The sequence below is a fragment of the Eleutherodactylus coqui genome, chromosome 2 (genome assembly GCF_035609145.1).
Source record: "Eleutherodactylus coqui strain aEleCoq1 chromosome 2, aEleCoq1.hap1, whole genome shotgun sequence".
Classification (NCBI taxonomy): domain Eukaryota; kingdom Metazoa; phylum Chordata; class Amphibia; order Anura; family Eleutherodactylidae; genus Eleutherodactylus; species Eleutherodactylus coqui.
In genome coordinates, this window is record NC_089838.1 from 127,336,987 (window position 1) to 127,360,470 (window position 23,484).

At 39.4% G+C, this 23,484-nt stretch overlaps 1 protein-coding gene across 1 annotated transcript in view; it reads right to left on the reverse strand.

The window, feature by feature from the left end:
• Window positions 1-4,175: 4,175 nt before the first annotated feature.
• KITLG (KIT ligand) overlaps window positions 4,176-23,484 on the reverse strand; it is an 81,592-nt gene continuing 62,283 nt past the window's right edge. The window contains exons 7-10 of the mRNA XM_066591497.1: window positions 11,832-11,938; window positions 10,625-10,698; window positions 8,905-8,962; window positions 4,176-7,575 (exon numbers count right to left, since the gene is read on the reverse strand). Of these exons, the coding sequence (XP_066447594.1) occupies window positions 8,923-8,962; window positions 10,625-10,698; window positions 11,832-11,938 (221 nt within the window). The 3' untranslated portion in view covers window positions 4,176-7,575; window positions 8,905-8,922. The remainder of the gene's footprint in view (window positions 7,576-8,904; window positions 8,963-10,624; window positions 10,699-11,831; window positions 11,939-23,484) is intronic.

Consider the following 23,484-nt stretch of genomic DNA (forward strand, 5'->3'; position numbering starts at 1 on the left):
AGGGGGGCAAATCTGAGAGGGGCGGTGTCCAACATGGTGGCCATTTTTAAAGCCCCAATATTTGAACCAAGTCGATATATTTAAATGGGAAGGAGTGCATGTGACATATGTATCTGATGAGAAATCAAATCTGTGCTTAAATGTGATGTACCTTAATAATTTTGGCAGGAATAAACAATTTTTCCCTAACATGGAAATCAATGATGATCCGCTATAGGATATGCTCGATGTGCTCCCGTAGTTTTGAATCATCAAGGCTATCCTCTTCTTCCACTCACGATGCCCTGAAAGCAACACCTCAGTAAAAATGCTTGCACAGGCATTCAGGATCCGCTGTTGCATGTGTTCTACACTTTGGACTTTCATTGTGTAAACCCTGGACCTCATATCACCTTACAGGTAGAAGTCCAAGGGGGTGAGATCCAGCGAACATGGGGACCACTCTTCTAATCTACAATGCCAAATTCACTTCCCTAGAAACTGCTGATCCAAAAACTTGCGAACATCTGTTCCATAATGTGGAGGAGTTCACCATCCTGCTGAGGAACACTGGAAAGGTGCCATCTTTGTTGCAGTGACAGGAACACACCTCATCATATAACAATTGCAGATACTTAGCAGCAGTAAGGTTACAATTGATGAAGAATTGGCCCACTAACTTTATACCCATGACTTTCTGTTGTACCAACCATCTTGGAGGGATCTTTCCAGTAGGGGTTTGTGTTGGACCAGTAGCAAAAGTTTTGTTTGTTCACCTTTCTGTTCATGTAGAAGTTGGCTGCATCACTGAACAGTACTGTCTCTGTGAAATGTGTTTCCTGTTGCAATTACCAAGAAACCCATTCCGCAAATTATATATGTGAAAGGAATCATCCTCATTGAGATGATACAGCAACTGGATCTTGCATGGGTGCCATTCGTTTGAAGCTAGTATCCAGTGATAGATATAGGGTGCTATGACATAGGTTCTTGCAGAAGGATTCCGGCACAATCATAGTTGTTGCTTTATCTGTGGCAGTTATTATGTCCAGTTTTTGGTAGGTCCAACACAGAACCTGTTTGTCAAAATTTGGCAAGCAATTTGTCAACTGTCCCACGGTGGATGGGAGGTCTCTTATGGTGCCAACTGTTGAAATCTGCTGCAATTACTTGGCTACTGCAATCGCTGGAGATCAACACAATCTCGGTCTTCTCCTCACTTGTTAATCTTGCAGCTATATCTGTGTCTGTAACAAAGAGAAAATTAATAATAACTCCAGGAGGAATAAAGTTAACCACCTTTAAGCATAGATTTGAATTCATCATCAAATTCTCTATCAGAATAATTCTTTATTCTTCCCATTTGAATATATTGACTTTGTTCCAAGACAGAGGTTTTCAAAATGGCCATCGTGTTGGACACCAACTCTCGCAAAATTGCCTCATCCCCCTTAGCAACATGCTACATATAGGATGGCATTCCTAACCACCATTTTCCATTTATTCAGGTGCTCCATACCTTTAGACCACGCTGTAGACGTAGCTGACATTGATGGATGTCTTAGAGATGGTCCATAAATAATGCAGAACAAACATATGAAGCCTAAAACTTGTTATATTATTCATGGAAACAGAATTGGTACAGTTAATTTCTATACTGTAGAGTTTCAGTGTAACGGAGTTTGCAATAATGTTCTCTAAGTAGATATGCATAGTAGCAAGACCCTAACTTTGCATTTAGTTTCAAAAAAACATGCTATTTATTGCATTTATAACAATACTGCATCTGCATACACACCATGTGGAGCATTAGGCATTATTATGATGAGATAATACACCCGTTTATGGCAGTGCATAGAATTCTTTATTTATAACAATAAAGTATATGTATACAAAGCAATACCAAATTCAAACCAGTAAAAAATAAATCAGAACATACATAAATTTTAATAACAAATATATACATATCACAATATATAAAAGATTGACATTATTTTTTTTCTTTTGGCTTGCAGTCAGAATATAATTATCCAAACCATAACATCCAATGGTTCTACTGTTCATACCTGCACTGTTGCTGTAAACATCCTCATTATTTCAAGTGCCACAAGACATTCATTTATGTTACCATAAGTAATAATGGTAATGTTTTGGATATATAACCATCATACCACCAGTAAAAAGAAAAATGGCAACATTGTAATTATAGATAATCACCTGCAGCCAGTAGACAACCGGCAAGGATTCAGATCTAATAAAATACATAACTTCGTCTTTAATAAAGTCTTCATAATGGAAACAAAATGTACCAATACAAATAAAATATAAATAAAAATGGCAGTAAGGATGAAATGAACATATCGATTATTTCAAAGCAAACAATTTTAAAAAAATCACAATGTTACATTTCTCAAAGTGATTTTACCAATTGCACCTTTGTATTTATCAAATTGAATGCGTATTAAAAGTTCTAAAACTTGAGTTTCCTTTATATATATTTTTTAAGCAAATACCTTGCATTTGTGATGGTTGAAAAACTTTAAAAATAAATGTAGCGATTAGGAAATTCTTTTATTTATAGCTTCTTTTGCAATTATTAGGGCTTAGTCACACGAGTGCATCCGGGCGCCGATGCATCTGTCTTCCTGCAGGATAAGACGGCCGCACTGTAGGTGCGGAGAAAGAACACATGACCGGCTCTATTGCCGGTCATGTGTTCTTTCTTCCGGCGCTGCGGAGAGTCGTCCGTACCTGCAGTGCGGCAGTCTTCTTGGTGTGACTAAGCCCTTATATTTAAATAGTACTCAAAATCATATTTAGTGGTGATTTGTATTGTTTTTTAAAATGATTATTTATGCACCTGAAGTGTCTTTAAATCCAATGAAGTATTATTTTGATATCATTTTCATTGCAAGCCCATATGAAATGATAAATTTGGTTTAAAGTTAGGATTTAGAAATGAGAAAAACAAACAAATAAACACAGTGCATTCCTTTAGCCTAAGCTAATAATTGGACAGATCCCTGCCAAAATAATTGAATATAGACATTATACCCACAAAATAGATCAAAATGTACTTTTTTTCGGTCCTGTACATTTCATTGAAATGGAGCAATATTGTATAGGACCATAAAAACGTGGCTATTTTCTTTCAGAAACCTAACCAGTTACCAGACAGCTTCCCTTTAACTCTTTCCAATCCACTGTCTGATGTCTTCCTATATTCGGACTGGAGCTTGTACAGCTCCAATGTCAGAAGACGTCCGACAGGGTACTCTTACTATCTATTGTCAGCCACTCCACTATCGGAGCCTCACTCATGCACACACACTGGCTTTAGCCAGCAGATGGCACCGTTGTAGAACAGTAAAAAGAGAGAGCCTTTCAGGAAACCCTGAATCCAAAATTGGATTGGAAAGGGTTAATAGGGCTGTCTCTAGTAAAATAAGAAACAGATCTGTACTTCCCTCTCTGCCACTGCTGGGATCCAGCACAGCAGTCCCACTGTGGTACTGGCATTTGTTGTCACAGCAACTGTCACCAGAAGTCAGGCGAAGCCAGCAGCCAATCAGAGGCTGCAGTGTCATGTTACCAAACTCCTGGCATCATGGCACATAGGATGGGAATACTAAGGCCAGGAGAATGAACTGTGAAGCTGCAGTAGTTACCTGACTTCCGGTGATGGTCGCTGTCACGTAAATGGCGGAACAACAGCAAAACTGCAGTGCTGGATCCCAGTGGTGGCGAAAGGCAAGTACAACTCTGTTTATTATTTTACTATATATAGCCCTATTAAAGGGATGTTCTCCAATAACCAGACAACCTCTTTAATCAAACCTGTCTTTGGGCTGTGTGTGCTATTGAAGCTTAGCTTTATTGAAGTGAATGGGGATGAGCTGCAATACCGCGTACAACCTGAGGAAAGGCATGGCACTGTTAAAAAGAAAAAAAAACTGCAGCCATGATTTTTAATCTGACACAAGCCTTTTATGAAAGGCGGACACAACCCATTACTGGTTACGTGACCTACTGGGCATATTCTTTGATAGTCATGTTTTGCAATATTTCTGGATAAGTAAAGGCTGTTTCAACACCTTATATTTACCACTCTGCAGTATAAAAAGAGTTCATTGAAAAGTCACTGTACTGTAAATCAAGAGTCATTTTTCATCTATTGAATAAAGCTCAGCCACATGTGCATGAATGTAATTTTTTTTGTAAATAAAAAACATGAACTTTCTTGATACATGATTCTAAGTAAATACAGGTTTAAAAAACATTGCTCTCAAAGATTACATTTGCACGATCCTCTACAAATATCTGCTTATTTGTTAATGTTGGCACACATTGGACATCTCTCCTAAAAGATACAGAACACAGCATAGAACAAATATACAAAAATGCATCGTGCTTTTCTTTGGTGTTGAAGTAAATACAAACTGCTACTTTATGTTACTTTAGATTACATTTAGAGGGCAAAAAGATGTGAGCTTAAACCAAATTCTACATGATAAAGGCCAATATCACATATTTTACTGTCTGTATCACAGCTTTAATAAGTGGGCCCCAAAATTCCAGAACTATTGCTGCGTTGTTCATAGATAAATAGAATCCCTGGATAATCCAAGTTTGGCTCAGTAGAACTGTGGGGAGGCCGGGTGTTAAGGACAGCATACAGATGCTAAATTGTGACTGTAGTACGGCTGTATAAAATCTGTAAGACACTGACCTAAGAAATATTTAGCAAAGCTGAAAATTATTTGTGTTACACCCATTTTATCACAATTAAAATCATAGCTAGAATGTAATTCGGTCTTATAGGTATTAGCATTGTACTTATATGGATTCGTTTTTATAAATGTTCCCCCTTACTTATGGTATTTCCTTATGTTGCCAAGCCACGTCTCATCGCAGATATCACTTATAACTCTGACTTGATATCAACATATACATTACTGAAAACTCAAAATCTTCAGAAAATGACATTATATAAATCCCATTTTTGTGTTACAAAAGATTTTTAAAGAATTTTTGGTGTTTTTTTTTAAATTTTCGGTCACAATCTATATTAAACAAACAAATCATAAAATCCTGCATTTTTCACAATGGCCACAGAGTCTAATAATAGGCAGATACTTCTGGATCTGTAGAAGAAGCTTTGCAGCAGTCATCTCACTAACATCACAGGCAGGATTACACCGAAATGTGACACCTATATGCAGATTACACAGGATCCACCATTTACAATAGTGATCTGTGCAAAATGAATCCTGAACAGGTCACAGGCATGTCTAAAATAGTTTCCCATACAAGTCAATGGGTCATGTCCTGTCCATTGTGTGAACGGCTATGAATCTGCTGGAAAGCATATCTCTAAATCCTCAAAATGCTGATAACTGCATCTCAGGTAAGATGGCCATCCCCATAGTGCAAGCAATAGAATGAAAAATTCCTCAACCAGAAAAGGAAAATAGATTAGAAAAATGGAAAATGTTCTCTATCTTGCTTTAATGAATAAAAAATGTTGGTGATTTAGTCCCTTTAATGAAGACATTTAGGCTTGCTTGGCCATTGGACCTGATACTAAATTGAAAATCTAAAAATAAACTAAAAGTATCAGTTAAATGTATATTTTTCTTGCTCGAATATATAAACGACATAACACAAGTTCCGGTACTATAGTCCACAAAAGGTCTTATTTTGGCATGCACAGGAAAAAGTTTACCTAATTTTCAAATATGAATCAAGAAAGGAAATGTTTATTTGGCTGATGTGGTTTATTTATATATATTAATTGGTAATGTCCGGATAATGCCAAGTTCAGTTTATTAGAGCAAATTGTGAGAGGAAATGGCAACTGGATGAGCTATCAACTTTTTTTTTAATTACTATTTCTATAACTTCTTAAGTAGTCATCCACCTAGTGTCCTGCCTTGAATAGTGCTTGTTTTCCGGTGTCTGGTCACAACGGAACATCCCTTCAACAGGGCTGACTGTAGTCAAACAAACTAAGCTGTACTTACCCCTGTACCACCCTGCTCTGATTCCAGTGTTTTTTGTTGTAGCTGTTGTTACCATTAGTCAGGTGACTTCTGCAGCCAATTAAAGGCTGCAGCATTGCCACTGATTCTCCTGACATCACTGAGTGCCATGATGCCAGGAGTCCAGGAACGTTGCACGGCAGCCTCTGATTGGCTGCAGTGGTCAGTTGACTTTCAGTAACGTCAGCTGGCACAACAAATGTTGGGACCAAAGTGGGGCTGCAGAGCTACATCCCAGTGGTGAAGGGGCAAGTACAGCTCAGTTTGTTGCCGAGTAACCAGACAACCCTTTTAAATAATATATGGTCGAATTTTGGGAGATAACTATAGAATTGAACAATGAAGACTGAAATGCTTATCCTCAAACAATTTTGACGCTTTCTATGAATACCACATCTTTACCATGAAAAGAACAGAAAAAAAATGACCTTCATTTCATGCCATAGTTATGGGTCTAATTGAAAAAAGTGAGCAAAATATTATAACAGTTTCCAATGAAGCACGAGAAGCAAAAGTTACTACTGGCATATGTTGTCAAATTAATTATTAATGTTATGACATCAGATTTCTAATAAAGTATTTAAGATCATAATTTCTACTATAGTAAATGGTTGTAATAAATAATTTAAATTGTATATAAATACAAACCACTTTGTTATGCCATTCAATGCATAACTGAATGTATTTTTTACACTGTCACCAGCACTTCCACTAACTTCCCATAGTACTCTGGAGAAACATTCTTTGTGGCACAAATACTGTCATCAACCCTTTGTATGACCGCAATCAGAGCTATGCCACAATAAGTCCCAGTGAAATGGATTTAAATAGATTATGTAATTCCTATTTGGTTATATTATTTATAATTATTTTGCATTAATTTATATCTAAAAAGGCCCATTCAGCCAACAGAGTTACTAACTCAATGTAAGTGGCACATATTATAATACTTTATGTACAGAAATGTGTGTTCAATATAAAAAAATATATTTATTATGTGAATTTTAAAAAGTATATATGTGTATCCTGATTCCTGTGCTAGGAGAACTTTGCCCTAAATATATATATATATGCTGCTAGGAAAAAATTCTTCCTTTTTCTTGGTGCTGTAAGAGGACTATGTTGACACATTGTGACAATATTCCAGGAGTCAGGATCATAAGGAGTGTCACATACTTTCTTGAAACTGCTGTCTTTTCTGCTCCAATAACAATGAAAAAAAGGCAAAACAGACTAAAAGTTATCCAGTAATCCTAAATTCTGTTTTTCGTCTTGGCAGGATAATGTCTCTACCATAGAACTGTTTGGCATAGCTCTGGTTCTCCATCTGTCTTCTATTATCTGTTCTCCAGAAATCATAGCTATTGTCTCAAGCAGACAGACAGGGCAAGTGGGCATGGTAAACAATCCAGTGAGGCACAAAGTCTTGTAAGTGGTGTCGATTCAGTTGGCATTCATTCAATTAATCTCAGAAGAGTCCAAATAACAGTTTGTTGCATCACAAGACGAAGAGTCTTCTCTTGACTGTTCCAGATATAAAACAGAGTGCTGACACCTGTAGATGAAAAGGAGGCACAGATGAATACTCTCTCAATAGTTGTCAATTTTAGGAGGTGAACCTCACAGAGGAAAAAACTTTGTACATTTACAAATTTATTGGCAAAAAACCTTTGCTCGCTAGAAAATAATTGATGTGGAGGCAGCTTAATTGAGGTTGCCTACCACTTGAAAAAAATCTATGCTTTATTCTACAAACATTGCCACTCTTGTACATGGGCTGTGTCTACAAAGTTAGATAGTAAGACATATGCCTGTTTTCAACTGTACTAAGTGAATGTAGAAGAGCTGCAATACCAGACAGAGCCTATGGACAATGGTGGCCCTGTTTGTGGAAGTAGACCTGTTTTGCAAAATTCTGGGCAAGAGACTTCGCGCTGCTACGTAGTCCGCCCATTATATAATTAGAACTGGATGACTACTTAGCACACTGCTCAATGCATTGAGTGGCGGCTTTAAGCGCTGACACTGGGAAAACTACAGGGGAGGTAGTATAACACTTACATCCCAAGACACAGCGGGTTACCTACTTTCAGCCCATCAGCTTAGCTGATAGGACTAAAAGTAGGAGACAGTCTCTTTAAACTTCAGTTGGGGCACAATGCAAGGTTTAGGCTACATTCACATGGTCAAACGAAGCATCGGGCCAAGACATTTGACCAGATATGGCCTTTGCCCATGCATGTTTTTCACATTGATGTGAAGCATTTATAATTCCAAAAAAGTTTGCATCCCTTCTGTAAAATACCAATCCTCAAACGTGTCAGAGGATCGCAAGGGTTTCCCATTGCCTTCAATTGGAAACATCACATCGCACTCGCATGCACGTCGCATGGCTACGACTGCCATGCCATGTCTTTAAAGGTCAGTTTGCAATCAATGGGCGAGGTGGGAACGCCCAAAGATAGAACGTGCTGTGATTTTTCTTCTGCGCATTGAAAAAAAAAATAGCTTGCGTGAATAAGTCAATTCAAAAGAATGGACTGCATATATGTCCAAGTTTTCTGCATCACGCATCGCACAAAACCCACATGAGAGTTTCAACTATGTGAATAAGTTTTCAATAAAACTGCCTGCTAGACACAGGTAGTACAGTAGTACAATGACCATATACTGTAGTAAGAGAACACATCTGAATTGCAGTTGGTCTAACACTAGGTAAAATACAATAAGGCTATATTGCAGTGATTTTCGGTCTCATATTATAATATACTCAATACTGTGTGCGAGGTTTCAGAATTTTTGTTGAGACCTTGTCACAAAACAATCTCACAGTATCTGTACTAATTGAAAATTGTTTTGCACATTTACAAAAGTAATTTCTTACCAGATTTTGCTGAAACATTTATATTACAGAGACTTCTCTTGCTGTCTGCTGTAGAATGCTAAAAAGAGATATCAGAAAATATATTAGATATGCTACTAATTAATCTCACATCAATGCTTATATAATACGGCTATGCAATAGTAGAGAATAAACTAATTCATATGTCCCAAAAATAACATATACCACCTTAAAGGCAATGCATCTGCAGCCACAGACATAGCTTCATGTGGCTCTTTTAGAGTGTAGTCTACAATACAATACACATTGGGCCAGGGAGGTTTCTTTAATATTGTGTATTGTGTACTTCCTCCTGAGGGCCTAAACGCTAAATACAGCATTAGGCCTTAGTCAGACGGGCGTTTTTTCACGCGATTTGCGCATGCGCATGCGTTTGGCGATTTTTTAAAACCATTGCTTTGCAATGGTATCGGACACATGAGCGCTTTTTATGCGCTCGTCCGATAAATTATAGAACAAAAATCGCAGATCGCACCTATCTGCGATCTGCAATTCCTGTTCTCTTCTCTATATGCGCTCAATGGGGCCGGTCGCAGCAGCGCCGACCCCATTGAGAACATATAGAAGACAAATCATTCTTCTCTGCCACAGCTGTAACAGCTGTGGCAGAGAAGAACGATGTTTGCCCATTGAATTCAATGGAGCCGGCAATACAGCCGCCTCCATTGAAAGCAATGGGCTGCCGGCGAGCGCAGGATGAATTGTCGGGAAGGGCTTAAATATATAAGTCCTTCCCTGCAATTCATCCAGAAATGTGTTAAAATAAAAAATTTATATATACTCACCTTGTCCCGGCAGACGGAGTTCAGAGCAGCCGGCCTGCAGGGGGTGTGAAGGGGGTGTGAGTCAGACTTTCCCCTGATTGGCTCAGTGCTGAGCCAATCAGGGGGCAGGTCTGACTCACACCCCCTTCACACCCACTGCAGGCCGGCTGCTCTGAACTCCGTCTGCCGGGACAAGGTGAGTATATATATATTTTTTATTTTAACACATTTCTAGATGAATTGCAGGGAAGGGCTTATATATTTAAACCCTTCCCGACAATTCATCCTGCGCTCGCCGGCAGCCCATTGCTTTCAATGGAGGCGGCTGTATTGCCGGCTCCATTGAATTCAATGCGCTGGACAGCTCCAGCCCGTTTCTAATGAAATGCGGCTAGGAGCAGATTTTTCGGGTGATTTTTTTGGCCCCGGTCACGCGATTTGCGGATGCGCATCCGTCATGCGATCCGCAGATCGCGCGAAAAAACGCCCGTCTGACTAAGGCCTTAGGGTGCATCAACAATCCCACCTTTCACTTTCAGTCACCTGGACATTGCTAAACATCATGCAAATGCATCACAGAAGGGGAAATAAAAAAATTAAAAACAATCACAGAAAATGGCCGTTACTTACTGAGTGAGGAGTGCATATAGATGCATTTGGTAGTCAGCTACCTGCATGGTGAGAGGATGCATCTATATGCAAACATCATGTAAGAAGCATGCAGAGCAAACTAGAATGAGAATGAATTATGTGCCAATGACAGCTTTAAGCTTTACCTAAAAGCTTCTCCTGCATATCAGTGTTTAATTAAAAACAAAAAAACAACAATTAACTACATTCCACAAAGTGATGTGTCTCATATTCCAGTTCATTTAAAGACAGAAGAATATATAAAGTCTAATAAGTTCAGAAAAAAGACAAAAAAACTCCAAACATACTTTTCACTAGCCTCTCTTTGATCAATGTTGAACTCAGGGATTTCGGTTTGTGCGTGTCCTCTTTTGTGCTTTACCTTAATAAATAAGAGATACATTTATGGGTTAAATTAAAATAAAGATTTTTAAAAAAAACTCAAAATGTAGGGCATTTTTCAAATACGATCTACTATTTAAAGTGTTTTAAATTTTCATAAAACGGTTTATGCATGACAATGAGATTAAGGTTCTACCTTCTAGACTCTGACTATTATTATTACGTTGGACTCATTTACTGGTTTACAGGGGTTATCCAGCCTTTAAAAGCTGATGGTCTATCTTCAGTATAGGCTATAAATATTTGATTGGTGGAGGTCTGTTGCTTAGGACCCCTGCCGATCAGCTGCTTGAAGGGGCCAAGGACCTCATGCAAGCACTGTAGCCTCTTCAATATTTACAGCTGAAGACGATTCTTCCAGTGCTCAAACTGCCATATTATTGATAGAGGCAGTTCTGAGTACTACAGACCTGTCCCACTGAAGTGGGAATGAGACAAGCCTGTAGTACAGTACACATTTTTTGGGTCAGTATTTTTTTTGCAATCACAGTAGTTTTGGGAGGCATTTTTCTGGAGTTTGTGCATATGTTTCTCCATAAAATAAAACAAAGCCACCAAAAACCAGTAAAAAAATAATGGCTTTCTCAAGGGAAACGGGTCATGTTGAACATGCTTTCTGATCTGTTAACATCATATTATGAAGCAGGAATAGCTTTGTGGAAAAAGATTCAGCATAAATTCTAACTTATTAATTGAGGTCCCTGCTCTTTTTGAGCTAAGACGTCCAGTGGATGGTCTTAATTAGCGATGAACCATTATCTCTGTACATACAACAATATGGGGAAGGCTGTCAATCATGGATAGGGTTCCAGGTGGACCGCTTATCAGAAAAAGAACAAGGATATTAATCATTAATTTCAATCAATAGATGAGAAGTTATACTGAATCTTTACCCGCAAAACTATATATCAATCTGCTCATCTCACCCTACTCTATAACATGATGTTGGTAGAATAGATAGCATTTTGCTGGTGACAGGTCCCCTTTAAATGTGTCTGTAGGATCAAAAAACACTTCCAATAGAAGTGTAAGAAGAGAGCCTAATAGCTAAAAACTTAACTAGGATTACTACCTTCCATCTAGAGAAAATAGCTATCACAGACTACGACTTACCTTCCAACATAAAACACCAAAGAAAAATCCAACAACTGTACATGTTAATGCTATTGATGCTATGCTTGGCCATTGTAATAACAGTTTCTTTTCCCCTGGACCTGTAACTAAACACATAAAATTCACATATTTAAAAAAAGATAGACCTAAAACAACAACAATTATACTGAAAAGTGTTTAATGTAAGGCACAAACTTATACACAGTTCGAACAGTAAAGGATATTGCAAGAATCCAGGTTGCCTTTTATTTGTATTACTTGAAAGGGGTTGTTTGTAAACCACTGATGGTGTATCCTTCGAATAAGTCATCTGTAGTAGGTTGGTGGGGGTCCATTGACCGGGCCTCCTGACGTTCATCTGTATGATGGGCCAGTACACTCATGTACTGCAATGAATTCTGCAGGAAGCAGACAATTTCATTCTTACTGTAGAGGCCAGGCTTGGTATTGAAGGCCAAGTTTCAATTGAAATGAATGGAAATTTTGTCTGCAACATTAAGCTATGCCACTTCAGCAACGAGAGCTGTCTGCTTCCTGCAGAAATCAGCTTAGCGCACAAGCATGAAGGCCTTGCAAACAGCTGATCATCAGGGTGTCTGGGCAATGGACCCCCGCCGATATACTATTGATGACGTATATGGAGGATAGAAATGGAGACCAGCCAGCATTGTATGGTGCAAGAAAAACATCCAGCTGGATGTAACTTTATTCCTTCATTGGCATAAAAAATAAGCAACGTTTCAACTCCAATCTGGACTCTTTACCAAGCTATAGACTTGTGCACAGAACAAAATATACTTTTGGACAGTGTTATCTGGTGGATAGGTCATCAATAGTTTACAACTAAACAACCCCTTTTAGTAAAAAAGGTCCGTATAAACATTTATTGTACAAAATATTATACTTGGCATTTGCATATTTTGAACTAGAGGCATGAAATTTATTTATCCTAGCAATCACATTTGGAGATAAAACACATTAACTCAGCAACCCCCACAATATACGGAATATGGGTTTTATAGTAATGATGGATCTAGATTTTATCTAACAGTATTAAATGATTGCATTGAAAATACTTCTTTATGTATCTGTCCCGTCTCCTCTCTGCATATCAGCCAGAACATGTCATAATAAAACATGAAAAATGGAACAAATCTTAAAACTTGTGTAACTTAACAATCTTTTTGTTTACTGAAAAAATAAATAGATTCCAGCCTTCTAAGGCTGGGGATATTACAGCTAATAAACTCAGACATATTTCCAGGGAAAAATCTCACTATTAAATATTGTTAACTTAATATTAAATATATTTAAACCCATTGTAAACCCTACTAACGGGGCATCACCTAATGGGATTCTCCACTTAAATAGAAAATCTGTGATATATCAGTAACAATGATGAGGATGTGCAGAAAGAAAAATAACCTCATATGTATGCAGTGCTTTTAGAATAAACCAGTTCTGTATTACAATAAGTAGTATTTCCTGTATAACCTCTAGTTCAAATGGTAGTAAAGTCCAAAAGACGTAGAAGGAATCTGCACATGCCAAGTAAAATTCCCCAAATTCATTGGTACTAATCTTACCACAAAAGACTTGGATGGGTACAGTAAGCCCACAGTGGTAATAAAAGGGGTAAAGGTAGACCCCCGTTCTCAGGATTGGCAGGAGTCTCAGTGGCAATTCCCCTTCAACTAGACTTTTTCAACTCCTTTGAATGTACACAGGTAGACCTCAGTCCATACCTGCTTATGCATTTCAAAGAGAATAGTTCCTCCTCATAGCTATGACGAAGAACTATTCTGTTTGAAGACTGGATGTTGTATGTGCTCTTTTAACCCCTTGAGTGGCGGGTTTCCTACCACCCTGTCGTGCCCACCAGGGCAGGTTTTTTAAAATGGTCTAATCATTGAATTTCAACTAATTTTGCAGTTGCGTCTCAAGAGCCATAACTTTTTCATTTTTCCATTGACATGGCCATATAAGGGCTTGTTTTTTGCGGGACAAGTTGTGATTTTTTAAATAGGGGGGAGGAAAAAAAGAAATGGGGAAGAAAGAAAAAAAGGGGCCATGTCATTAAGGGGTTAAATAATGTATTAACTTCCTTCTCTGGGTCATTATGATGCATGGATACCACATGTGTGATTGTATTTTTGATTTTTTACAAAATAAAGGGAGACAAGTGTTTTTATAATTTTTTTACTTTTTTTTTAATTTTTAATTTTTTTTTTCCCTTTAGGGGACTTCCACAGGGACCCATCAGGACCCCCTGATCACATTCCGGGGGTCCGATGGTGACAGCCCTTTACATGCTGCAGTGACAGCCCTTTACATGCTGCAGTCACATAGACTGCAGCATGTAAAGGGTTAACACAGCAGAGATCGGAGGTTTTCTCTGATCTCTGCTGTAAGAGCTGGTACCTAGCTGTCTGCTGACAGCCAAGCACCAAGCTCTCCCTGCCACAGAGACCATCGGCTTGCTTCTGACAAGCCCATGGTCTCTATGGCAACCTGTAAACAAGGCAGGAGATTGCCGGCATATCGGCAATATCTTCTGCTGGTTTTTCAAAGCCCTTGCTTTGTTCTCTGTGGGTCTGTGCAGGCAGAGCACACTGTCACAGCTTGTGGCATTGTGCCCTGCAGCTCCCATAGTGATACATAGCCCGGAAATCTTCCGGGCTATGTCGCTATGAGCAGTGGAGCTCGTCCCGGAAAATTTCCGGGCGTGCCACTCAAGGGGTTAATATTGGTAGTAGTCATAGTTTTTAATTTTACATGTCAAATGGTAAGGATTAGAGATGAGCGAGTATACTCGCTAAAGGCAATTGCTCGAGCGAGCATTGCCCTTAGCGAGTACCTGCCCGCTCGGGAGCAAAGATTCGGCTGCCGGCGGGCGGGGAGCTGCGGGGAGGAACGGAGGGGAGATCTCTCTCTTCCTCTCTTCCCCCGCTGACTGCCGTAACTCACCTGTCACCCGCGCTGGCAGCCGAACCTTTTCTCCCGAGCGGGGAGATACTCACTAAGGACAATGCTCGATTGAGTAATTGTCCTTAGCGATTATGCTCGCTCATCTCTAGTAAGGATGTATGAGTAAGTACTGCTACTGAATGAGAAGGCCACATCATCCCATTAGATGTTTTTTTTTTAACACTCTACCCTTACTCAAGGGTCCCCTGCTTTAACAAGCAACCACAGCTCTGGAGGACTCATCTTGACCATTTTTTTCATAGCTGCCCAACCTTTTGGATCACTGCAGTTGATTGGCAGGAGTTTCAGCTACAAAACCTGTAGCAATCAGGTGATAGGAAGAGGATCTACATTTAGAAAAGGGGTTGCCTTTTATATGTATATAAAATGTATTACTAACGGAGATATTTTAGGGGGAGCTATTGCTCTGAAGCAATCATCATAGGTTTATAATTGCACATTAAACTTCTAAAAGCCAGTGCTGTGCATATAAACTGGAAATTAAATATGGCCATTCATTGGGACTTATGAAGGACTATTAGGTTACAGATATTCTAAGATTAAACATTCCTACCAGGCAATCTAATCCTCAATGAAGAAAGCCTCCCTAAATGGTCATGGCTTTAGTATACTCATTATTTTGAAAATTAGATTCCTTCCTTTAACACATCTTATAAGCCCTAGTGCAGTTTTTGTCTACAGCTATTATCTGTTTTGTAACAACCCAATGTCAGAGATGAACATGTCAGAATAGCTGGAGGAGAGATCAAGATATCTAATTACATCCTGAACTAATAAAGCATGGTAAAGAGAGCAGTACAGACAGTTTAAATGAAATCAAACTACAGATGAACCTTAATGAGGATGCCGGATTTACACTGAAACATATCACTGATACTTAATACAGATGTTTCCTAAACAATCACGCTGCACAGAGAACAATACGGTTCATTTACTGTATAGAAACAATAGAAAAGAAGAGTGAGGACATTGCTCACACAAACACAGACAACATAGGATCCCTGTGCTTGAAAAGTATGTGTGCCCTTTGTTATCTAACTGCTTGTTTCTTAAGAGTTACTGTACATGCTCTTCACTAGAAAAATGAGCTCTATTGAATGGCCTGCCAATTGCTCCTGTGGATTATAATCTGGCAGTAATTATGGTTGTTAATAACAATTCTTTACATGCAATTATGTAGACAGTAGGAAGCATTATTATATTTTTAAAGGGGTATTCCCAGAACTGACTTTCATTGTCTAGCCACACAATAAGTGATCAAATCAATTGGGACCACCAGTGATTTTTGAGAATGGGTTCCCGTGTCCCTCTCTCCCACTCACTGCATCCAACACAGTGAAGAGGAGCTGGAGTAGTCGAACATGTGTGTTGAAACTCCGTTCAACTCTGTGGAACTGTAGTTGAGCACTTGTATTCGGCTAAAACTCCAGCAGTCCATTAAAGTTAATATAGCGACAACACACGTACTTGGCCACTGCTCCATTCAACTCATCCTCATTGCGAGAGTTCAGTAAGGAGGACAAGGGGATACAGGGCCCCTAGCCTCGTGATCACAGGGTCCTATTAGTGAGACCCCTCCACTCTTCTGACTTTTGAGCCTGGGAATAATCCTTTAACACATTGACTGCCACACTATATATAAAAAAGTAATTCCTCTGGGGCCACTTATTATGAAAAATAGAATAAAAGCTTTGAAAACGAAAAGATTATTTCTAATTTAATGAAAAATGTGGTATTTTTTATTGTTTTCTGTGTGTGAGTTATATGCAAGTCATGTGGCGCCAGAATCCATTTTTACACTGCATGCCATGTGAGATGTCTGTGACTCACAACATACTTATTGAATTTGTTTGTTTTTTGAGTGTTCCTTGGATGATGACCTCTGAATCATACCCCCCATGTGAGTGCAACAATGTCAGGTCACGGCATACGATTTTATCAATTTAGTTCAAAGAGCAACCAGGCAAACCTTCATGGTGAAATGCGCAATCAGAAATTATGGTAATCGGAGAACACAGTAAAGCACATTTATTGACTTCTAGTCAATTGATCCACGGTTTTAGAATAAAAGTGGTCAATATTAAGAACATCAATGATCAATATTAAGAACATCAAGATTTTCACAAACTAACTGCATGGTTTTGCCCAAGGAGCCACCCATCACAAAACATGTATGTTACAGCATGGCAGCCTGAGTTGCCTGCGTTCTATGCAGCTTCTAAGGTAAAGAAATGTGTGGGATATATATGAGATATATATGCTTGGCAAGAGAATAGATAGGACCGACAAGGGATCATGAAAAGCCCATCAATAGCCTCAATGTACAGGTCGGCTCTTTGTAACAGTCTCCATCCTGAACTGAAGATCAGAAATAAACTATGAGAAAGAAATAAATGTATTTATAGAGTATGCATTCCACTATGTAGCAGTGGGAGCGCCAGGTCCAAGTGAAATACCAAACATAGCAGTAAAGTGGTAGCTAAATCATGACACTACATTCCATCCTTGCCAACTAGAATTCAGTGTAAATATTTTATAAATAAGATTAATAGATATTAAAGATTGCCAGAAGCGTGATGTAAAGTAATAAAAGGAACCAAAGGTAAAAATACAAACTTGGAAGTATTTGAAGTACTTCAAATGTGTCTGTATTTAGAATGTGGAAGGCAAAGTGTATAGAGGAGGAATATGCAACAATGCAAATATTTAGAGAAGTTTAATCTGATGCAGAACACTGCTTATTGAACTGTATAACATTAGTACATGGAATATAAATATCAATAAATTCAAGGGGTTTAGGAGACACATTTAAACAGGTTTTGTCAAGCAGGTACTTTGTGAAAGTTGTGCTGGTATGATTAAGTGCAGTGGATATTTTTTTGCCCAAGTTCTATATACAACAGTTCTTGTTTTTAACTTCACACCTCTAATGTTGTATGTTAGGGAATTGTATCCATCTAATAGTTTACAAACAAGAGCAATTCAAAAAAAACAACATACCATTATTCTATGAGCTTGTCAGCAAAACACAAGCTACCACTTGCAACCGCCTATATCTCGTCTATTCACAGCAGACGTAATCATGATAAAAACAACCTGTATTATATTCTATATGTGCTTTCATGAATGTGGTTTTTCCAATGATTCATAATGTGAAGTGCTCCCACTCATGCCGTTTGTCAATGTGATAAAATATCTACTGTGCTATCCAACTGCCTTATACATTGTACCAGTCTAGGGTCATCAACGATATAAAGAATAATGCCGAACAGAAAAACCTATGATTAGGTTGTCTAAACCGCACCAGGGTAAACCACAGCTACTGTATAATGCAACTGCAAGCTGTGGATAACTCCACTGATTTGATTTATACTGTCTAGACAGCAGCTTGTTAATGCCGTAGTCCAATATATGCTGGTAAATGAACAATAATCAAATCACACTGGATAAAACTATCCAATTACGCAAAATAAAGGGGTTGTCTAAGATTATAAAAAAAAGTCTACTTGTTCTTTATAATCCAGAAGCATCACTGCCCCTGTCCATCGGCTGTGTGTCATATTGCTGCTTAGCCACATTTCAGTCTCAGACTAAGACCTCTTTCACACGACCGTATGCGTTTTTACGCTCACTGGATCACAGGCAAAAATTGTGTCAAAGAATAGCCGAAATGAAGTCCTGATTTTAATTAGTGTTCTCTCATCCATTCACACGGACGGCTGCAGCGTATCGGCAAAAATATACGCTGCAGCGTGGAATTCCCCTGGTCAGCAAAAATCCTCGGAATGACTATTAATGCTAAGGTATAGAGGCAGCTGTATTCTTTTCCCAGCGTTGGATGCAGCTAAACTCCCTCTCCTTTTTCTTTCAGCTCTCATAGAGGTCTATGGAAGCTTCCAGCATATCTTGGGAAAAGATAGGGAAAGACCTATCTTTTCACGCTCTGTGTAAAATCAATCACCCATGTCGTATTTTTCCCGTCATGTTTTTTTTACACGCATCAAAATTGCTCATCTGAATGAATGCATTGGAAATTCTTCAGATGGTCACGATTTTTGAAAAACACAATAGCTGCTTTTACACGGTCGTGTGAATAAGGCCTAAGAGTACCTTTTTACATGAGACAGGTGCATAAGCGGCCAACAGCCGTCCCAACAATGATCGCTACTGTCCTTTCAAATAGGAGTGATAGTCGTTCAGTGAATGAATGGAGGCAGAATGTGTTGTAGAATGCTTCTGGGTGCCCACCTCCATTCACTGGAAACAGGTAGTCGTTCATAGATTGAATGACTCCTGTGTATACTGAAGGGAAGTCGCTCGCTAGTTGGTTGGTCTAAGTGAAACAGAGCAACTAGTCGCTACTGAGTGATTTCTCACTCAGTGTTCTGTCTGTGGCTGTGTTTGCATGGGAAAATTATTGCCAAAAAAATAAATAAATAAAATTTTAAAAAAAATCAATTGTTGTGTCAAGCGACTATTCAGGCAATAATCGACCTGTGTAAAAGTACCTATAATTAAAGTGCATGCATCAATTTTTTACTGTTTATAGATGCTACATACTATCCCTTTGAAATCACATGTCAAGTGCTTGGAAGCTTCAAGCTATGCATAGATATGTAAATAAGCACAGCCTTCCATGCAGTGTATGAGATCCTTCTTTGGGGACCAAACGAATACACAGAATATTACAAGGTTTACAGTATGTTAACTGTTGAGTTGCGTGCATGAAAAGTAAAGAATCCTTACTTGTGTCAAAGAGCATACAAAAATATACACACTCTTTGCACCAAGGGTTCTGGATAGTATATTTTTTTAAACTTTACAGAAATGTCAATTAACTAAACTTATTTGTTTGCCAAACGCCGAGTTTCCTGTGCTTCGTTAGGTTTCTGATTGCTGATGTCTGAAGGTTCAGAATAAGGCATTTGCCTAGAGCACATTACAACGTACTGTATATATACAAATATCACTTATTAGCATTGTACATTAACACATACGGTAAATGTTATACAGTATCCACTAATGCTCATGGCAATGTCACACCTTTACTGCGCTAGAATATTTCTTACTCTAATTTGTCTTTGATGTTTATTGCTTGAACATATTGAATGGATTAGACAGGTTCATAAATATGACTGAAAGGCAAATTCATTCACCTTAAATAGCATTGATGTTCTTTTGTGTGAAAACATTTCAATTAATAGGATGACAAGAGGATATTTTTAGAAAATTGCCACCTCTAATGAAAAGAGGTTGCAGTCACTAGTTTACACTGAGGCATAATGTATTCTAGTGATACACATTGTGATGTTCTTCAGTACATTGGCAGAAATGCAGGCTGCACCAAACTGCAGCTGTACTCTTCAAGGAGTCCTTTATAGGCTTGGCCAGGCTTTTCTGTGTGCAACCTGTGTGAATGCAAAGGGCATAGCACCCCACCAAAGTGAAGCGGAGCGCCCCCAGGTGCCATATTCTGATCCAGGGTTGTCCAGCCACACTCCTAAAATTCTGGTCGAAGGTAGGGGTCAAAATAATACGCACACGCACACTATGCTGTGCAATATTGTGTGTAGCATCACAAACTCAGACCAGAAGGCTGCCTGTGTGTGTGCATTAAAGGGGTTGTCCCGCGCCAAAACGGGTTTTGTTTTTTTTCAATAGCCCCCCCGTTCGGCGCGAGACAAACCCGATGCAGGAATTAAAAAAAAAAACGGCCAGTACTTACCCGAATCCCCGCGCTCTGGCGACTTCTTACTTACCTAAGTAAGATGGCCGCCGGGATCTTCACCCACGGTGCACCATGCGGTGCACCGTGCGGTCCATTGCCGATTCCAGCCTCCTGATTGGCTGGAATCAGCACACGTGACGGGGCGGAGCTACGAGGAGCCGCTCTCCGGCACGAGCGGCCCCATTCAGAAAGGAAGAAGACCGGACTTCGCAAGCGCGTCTAATCGGGCGATTAGGCGCTGAAAATTAGACGGCACCATGGAGACGAGGACGCTAGCAATGGAACAGGTAAGTGAATAACTTCTGTATGGCTCATATTTAATGCACGATGTATATTACAAAGTGCATTAATATGGCCATACAGAAGTGTATACCCCCACTTTGTTTCGCGGGACAACCCCTTTAATGAATTTAACCCCAGGCTGGGGTTTTATCAGCTGGGCCAGGTGACCCTAAACATGCAATGGGGTACAGAGGGTCCTATTACTAAGTGGGGGCACTGAGGGGGTCCTATTACTAAGTGAGTCCTACTACTAAGTGGGGCCATGCAGAAGGTTTTATTACTAATTAGGGCACACAGGGGGTACTATTACTAATGGGGGCACAAACAGGTTTCTATTAAGTGGGGCCACAGGGGGAACACTATTAGTAAGTGGGACTGCAGCAAGCACATTATTACTATGGGGGGCAATGAATAGTTAATTAAGATTTGCAGCAGAAGAATGTGGAGAGAGTGTTCAGAGGTGAGTCATGGCTGGAAGAATTCTCAGTGCAAGTCTGGGCCCAGAGAGAAGAAAAAAAGAATATAGAAAACTCCAAAAAGATTATGTCACCTGTGATCACTGAAGGTAACGGCACTGTAATTGTAATCATTATCATTGTGTAGGGCCACTATTGGAGTACATTATATGGTAACTATTATTCAGAGGTATACTAAAGATGTGTTATTGTATCTAGAATCATAGAATCGTAGAGTTGGAAAGTATCTCCAGAATTAATTGGGTCCTACCCCCTGCCCAATCATCCCAGTCAGATGTCTGTCCAGTCTCTGTTTCAAGACTTCCATTGAAGGAGAACTCACCACCTCCTGTGGCAACCTGTTCCACTCATTGATCACCCTCACTGGTCAGAAAGTTTTTTCTAATATCTAATTTGTGTCTCCTCCCTTTCAGTTTCATCCCATTGCTTCTAGTCTTTCCTTGTGCAGATGAGAATAGGGCTGCTCCCTCTGCAGTGTGACAGCCCTTCAGATATTTGTAGACAGCTATTAAGTCTCCTCTCAGCCTTCTTTTGTGAAAGCTAAAGATTTCAAAATACTTTTACCGTTCCTTATAGGACATGTTTTGCAGACCACTGACCATACTGGTAGCTCTTCTCTGAATTTGCTCCAGTTTATCGGTCTTTTATCAATTGGCCTGCACCCTTCTAAAGGTTATCTTATAGATATACAGTGGTGTATTTATGTTATGAGCTTAGTTCTGGTGCTATATTTATGTTATGAGCAGGGTTCTGGTGCTCTGTACATACTGAAGTTAGTTCTGATACAGTATTTATAAATATGTTAAGGATGGAAGAACATGGTGCGACTGGCTACATGTGGAAAATTCTGTCCACCTATGGTGGTCAATGGCTGCACAATTTTGCCAGTAATTTGAATGGCCATGGTTTGGCTGGGTGTGGGCAGCCGCACTATGTGTTTCTATCCTAAGGCATCGGTCACACGGGCGATTTTACGTGCGATCTGCGCATGCGATGTGCGATTTTATAAAACCATTGCTTTGCAATGGTATCGGACACATGAGCGCTTTTTATGCGCTTGTCCGATAAATTATAGAACAGAAATCGCAGATCGCACCTATCTGCGATCTGCGATTCCTGTTCTCTTCTCTATATGCGCTCAATGGGGCCGGCGGCAGCAGCGCCGACCCCATTGAGAACATATACTAGACAAATCATTCTTCTCTGCCACAGCTGTAACAGCTGTGGCAGAGAAGAATGATGTTTGCCCATTGAATTCAATGGAGCCGGCAATACAGCCGGCTCCATTGAAAGCAATGGGATGCCGGCGATCGCACGATGAATTTTCGGGAAGGGCTTAAAAATATAAGCCCTTCCCTGAAATTCATCCAGAAATGTGTAAATAGTAAAAAAAAAAAAAATACTCACCTTGTCCCGGCAGACGGAGTTCAGCCGCGGCCGGCCGGCAGTTCTCCTGAAATGCTCTGAGTAGTATTCAGCAGTCGGGGATTTAAAATCCCCGCCTGCTGAATGAGCTGCCTCTGATTGGTCACAGCCTCACCAATCAGAGGCAGCTCTCACTCACACCCATTCATGAATTCATGAATGGGTGAGTGAGTGCTGCCTCTGATTGGCTCAGCGCAGGGACCAATCAGGGGCAGCTCTCAGCTGAATGACAGAATGTATAATGTTTGCACTGCAAGCTATTGTGCAATGAACATCTATAGGCTTTTCAATAAATCTTATATAGTCTCAGAGAACATTTTAAACATTATCTTCTAAATCTCCCTTCAAAAACTAACATTCCGTACAGGTTTAGAATATAAGGCAATGTCATTTTTCCTATATAGACTAATTATTATAGGGGTTGTACCAAGATAGACCTTTATCACCCAGCCATAGGATAGGTGATAAAAGTCTAATTAGTGGGGCTCTCACCCCCATTTTTTGTTTTTACTCCCCACTCTAAAAAAATAATACAATTTAGTAACATAATATGTTAGGCTGAATGAAGATAATGTCCACCTAGTTCAGCCTGTTTTAACCTTCCCCTTGTTGGTCCAGAGGAGGGCAAAATAAAAAACCAGCAAGCCAATTAGCTCCTATACAGGAAAAAAAATTCCTTCCTGACTCTATAATGGTAGTCAGAGTAATCCCGGGATCAACATTTCAGATCAACAACCCTGCTGGTCACCTAATG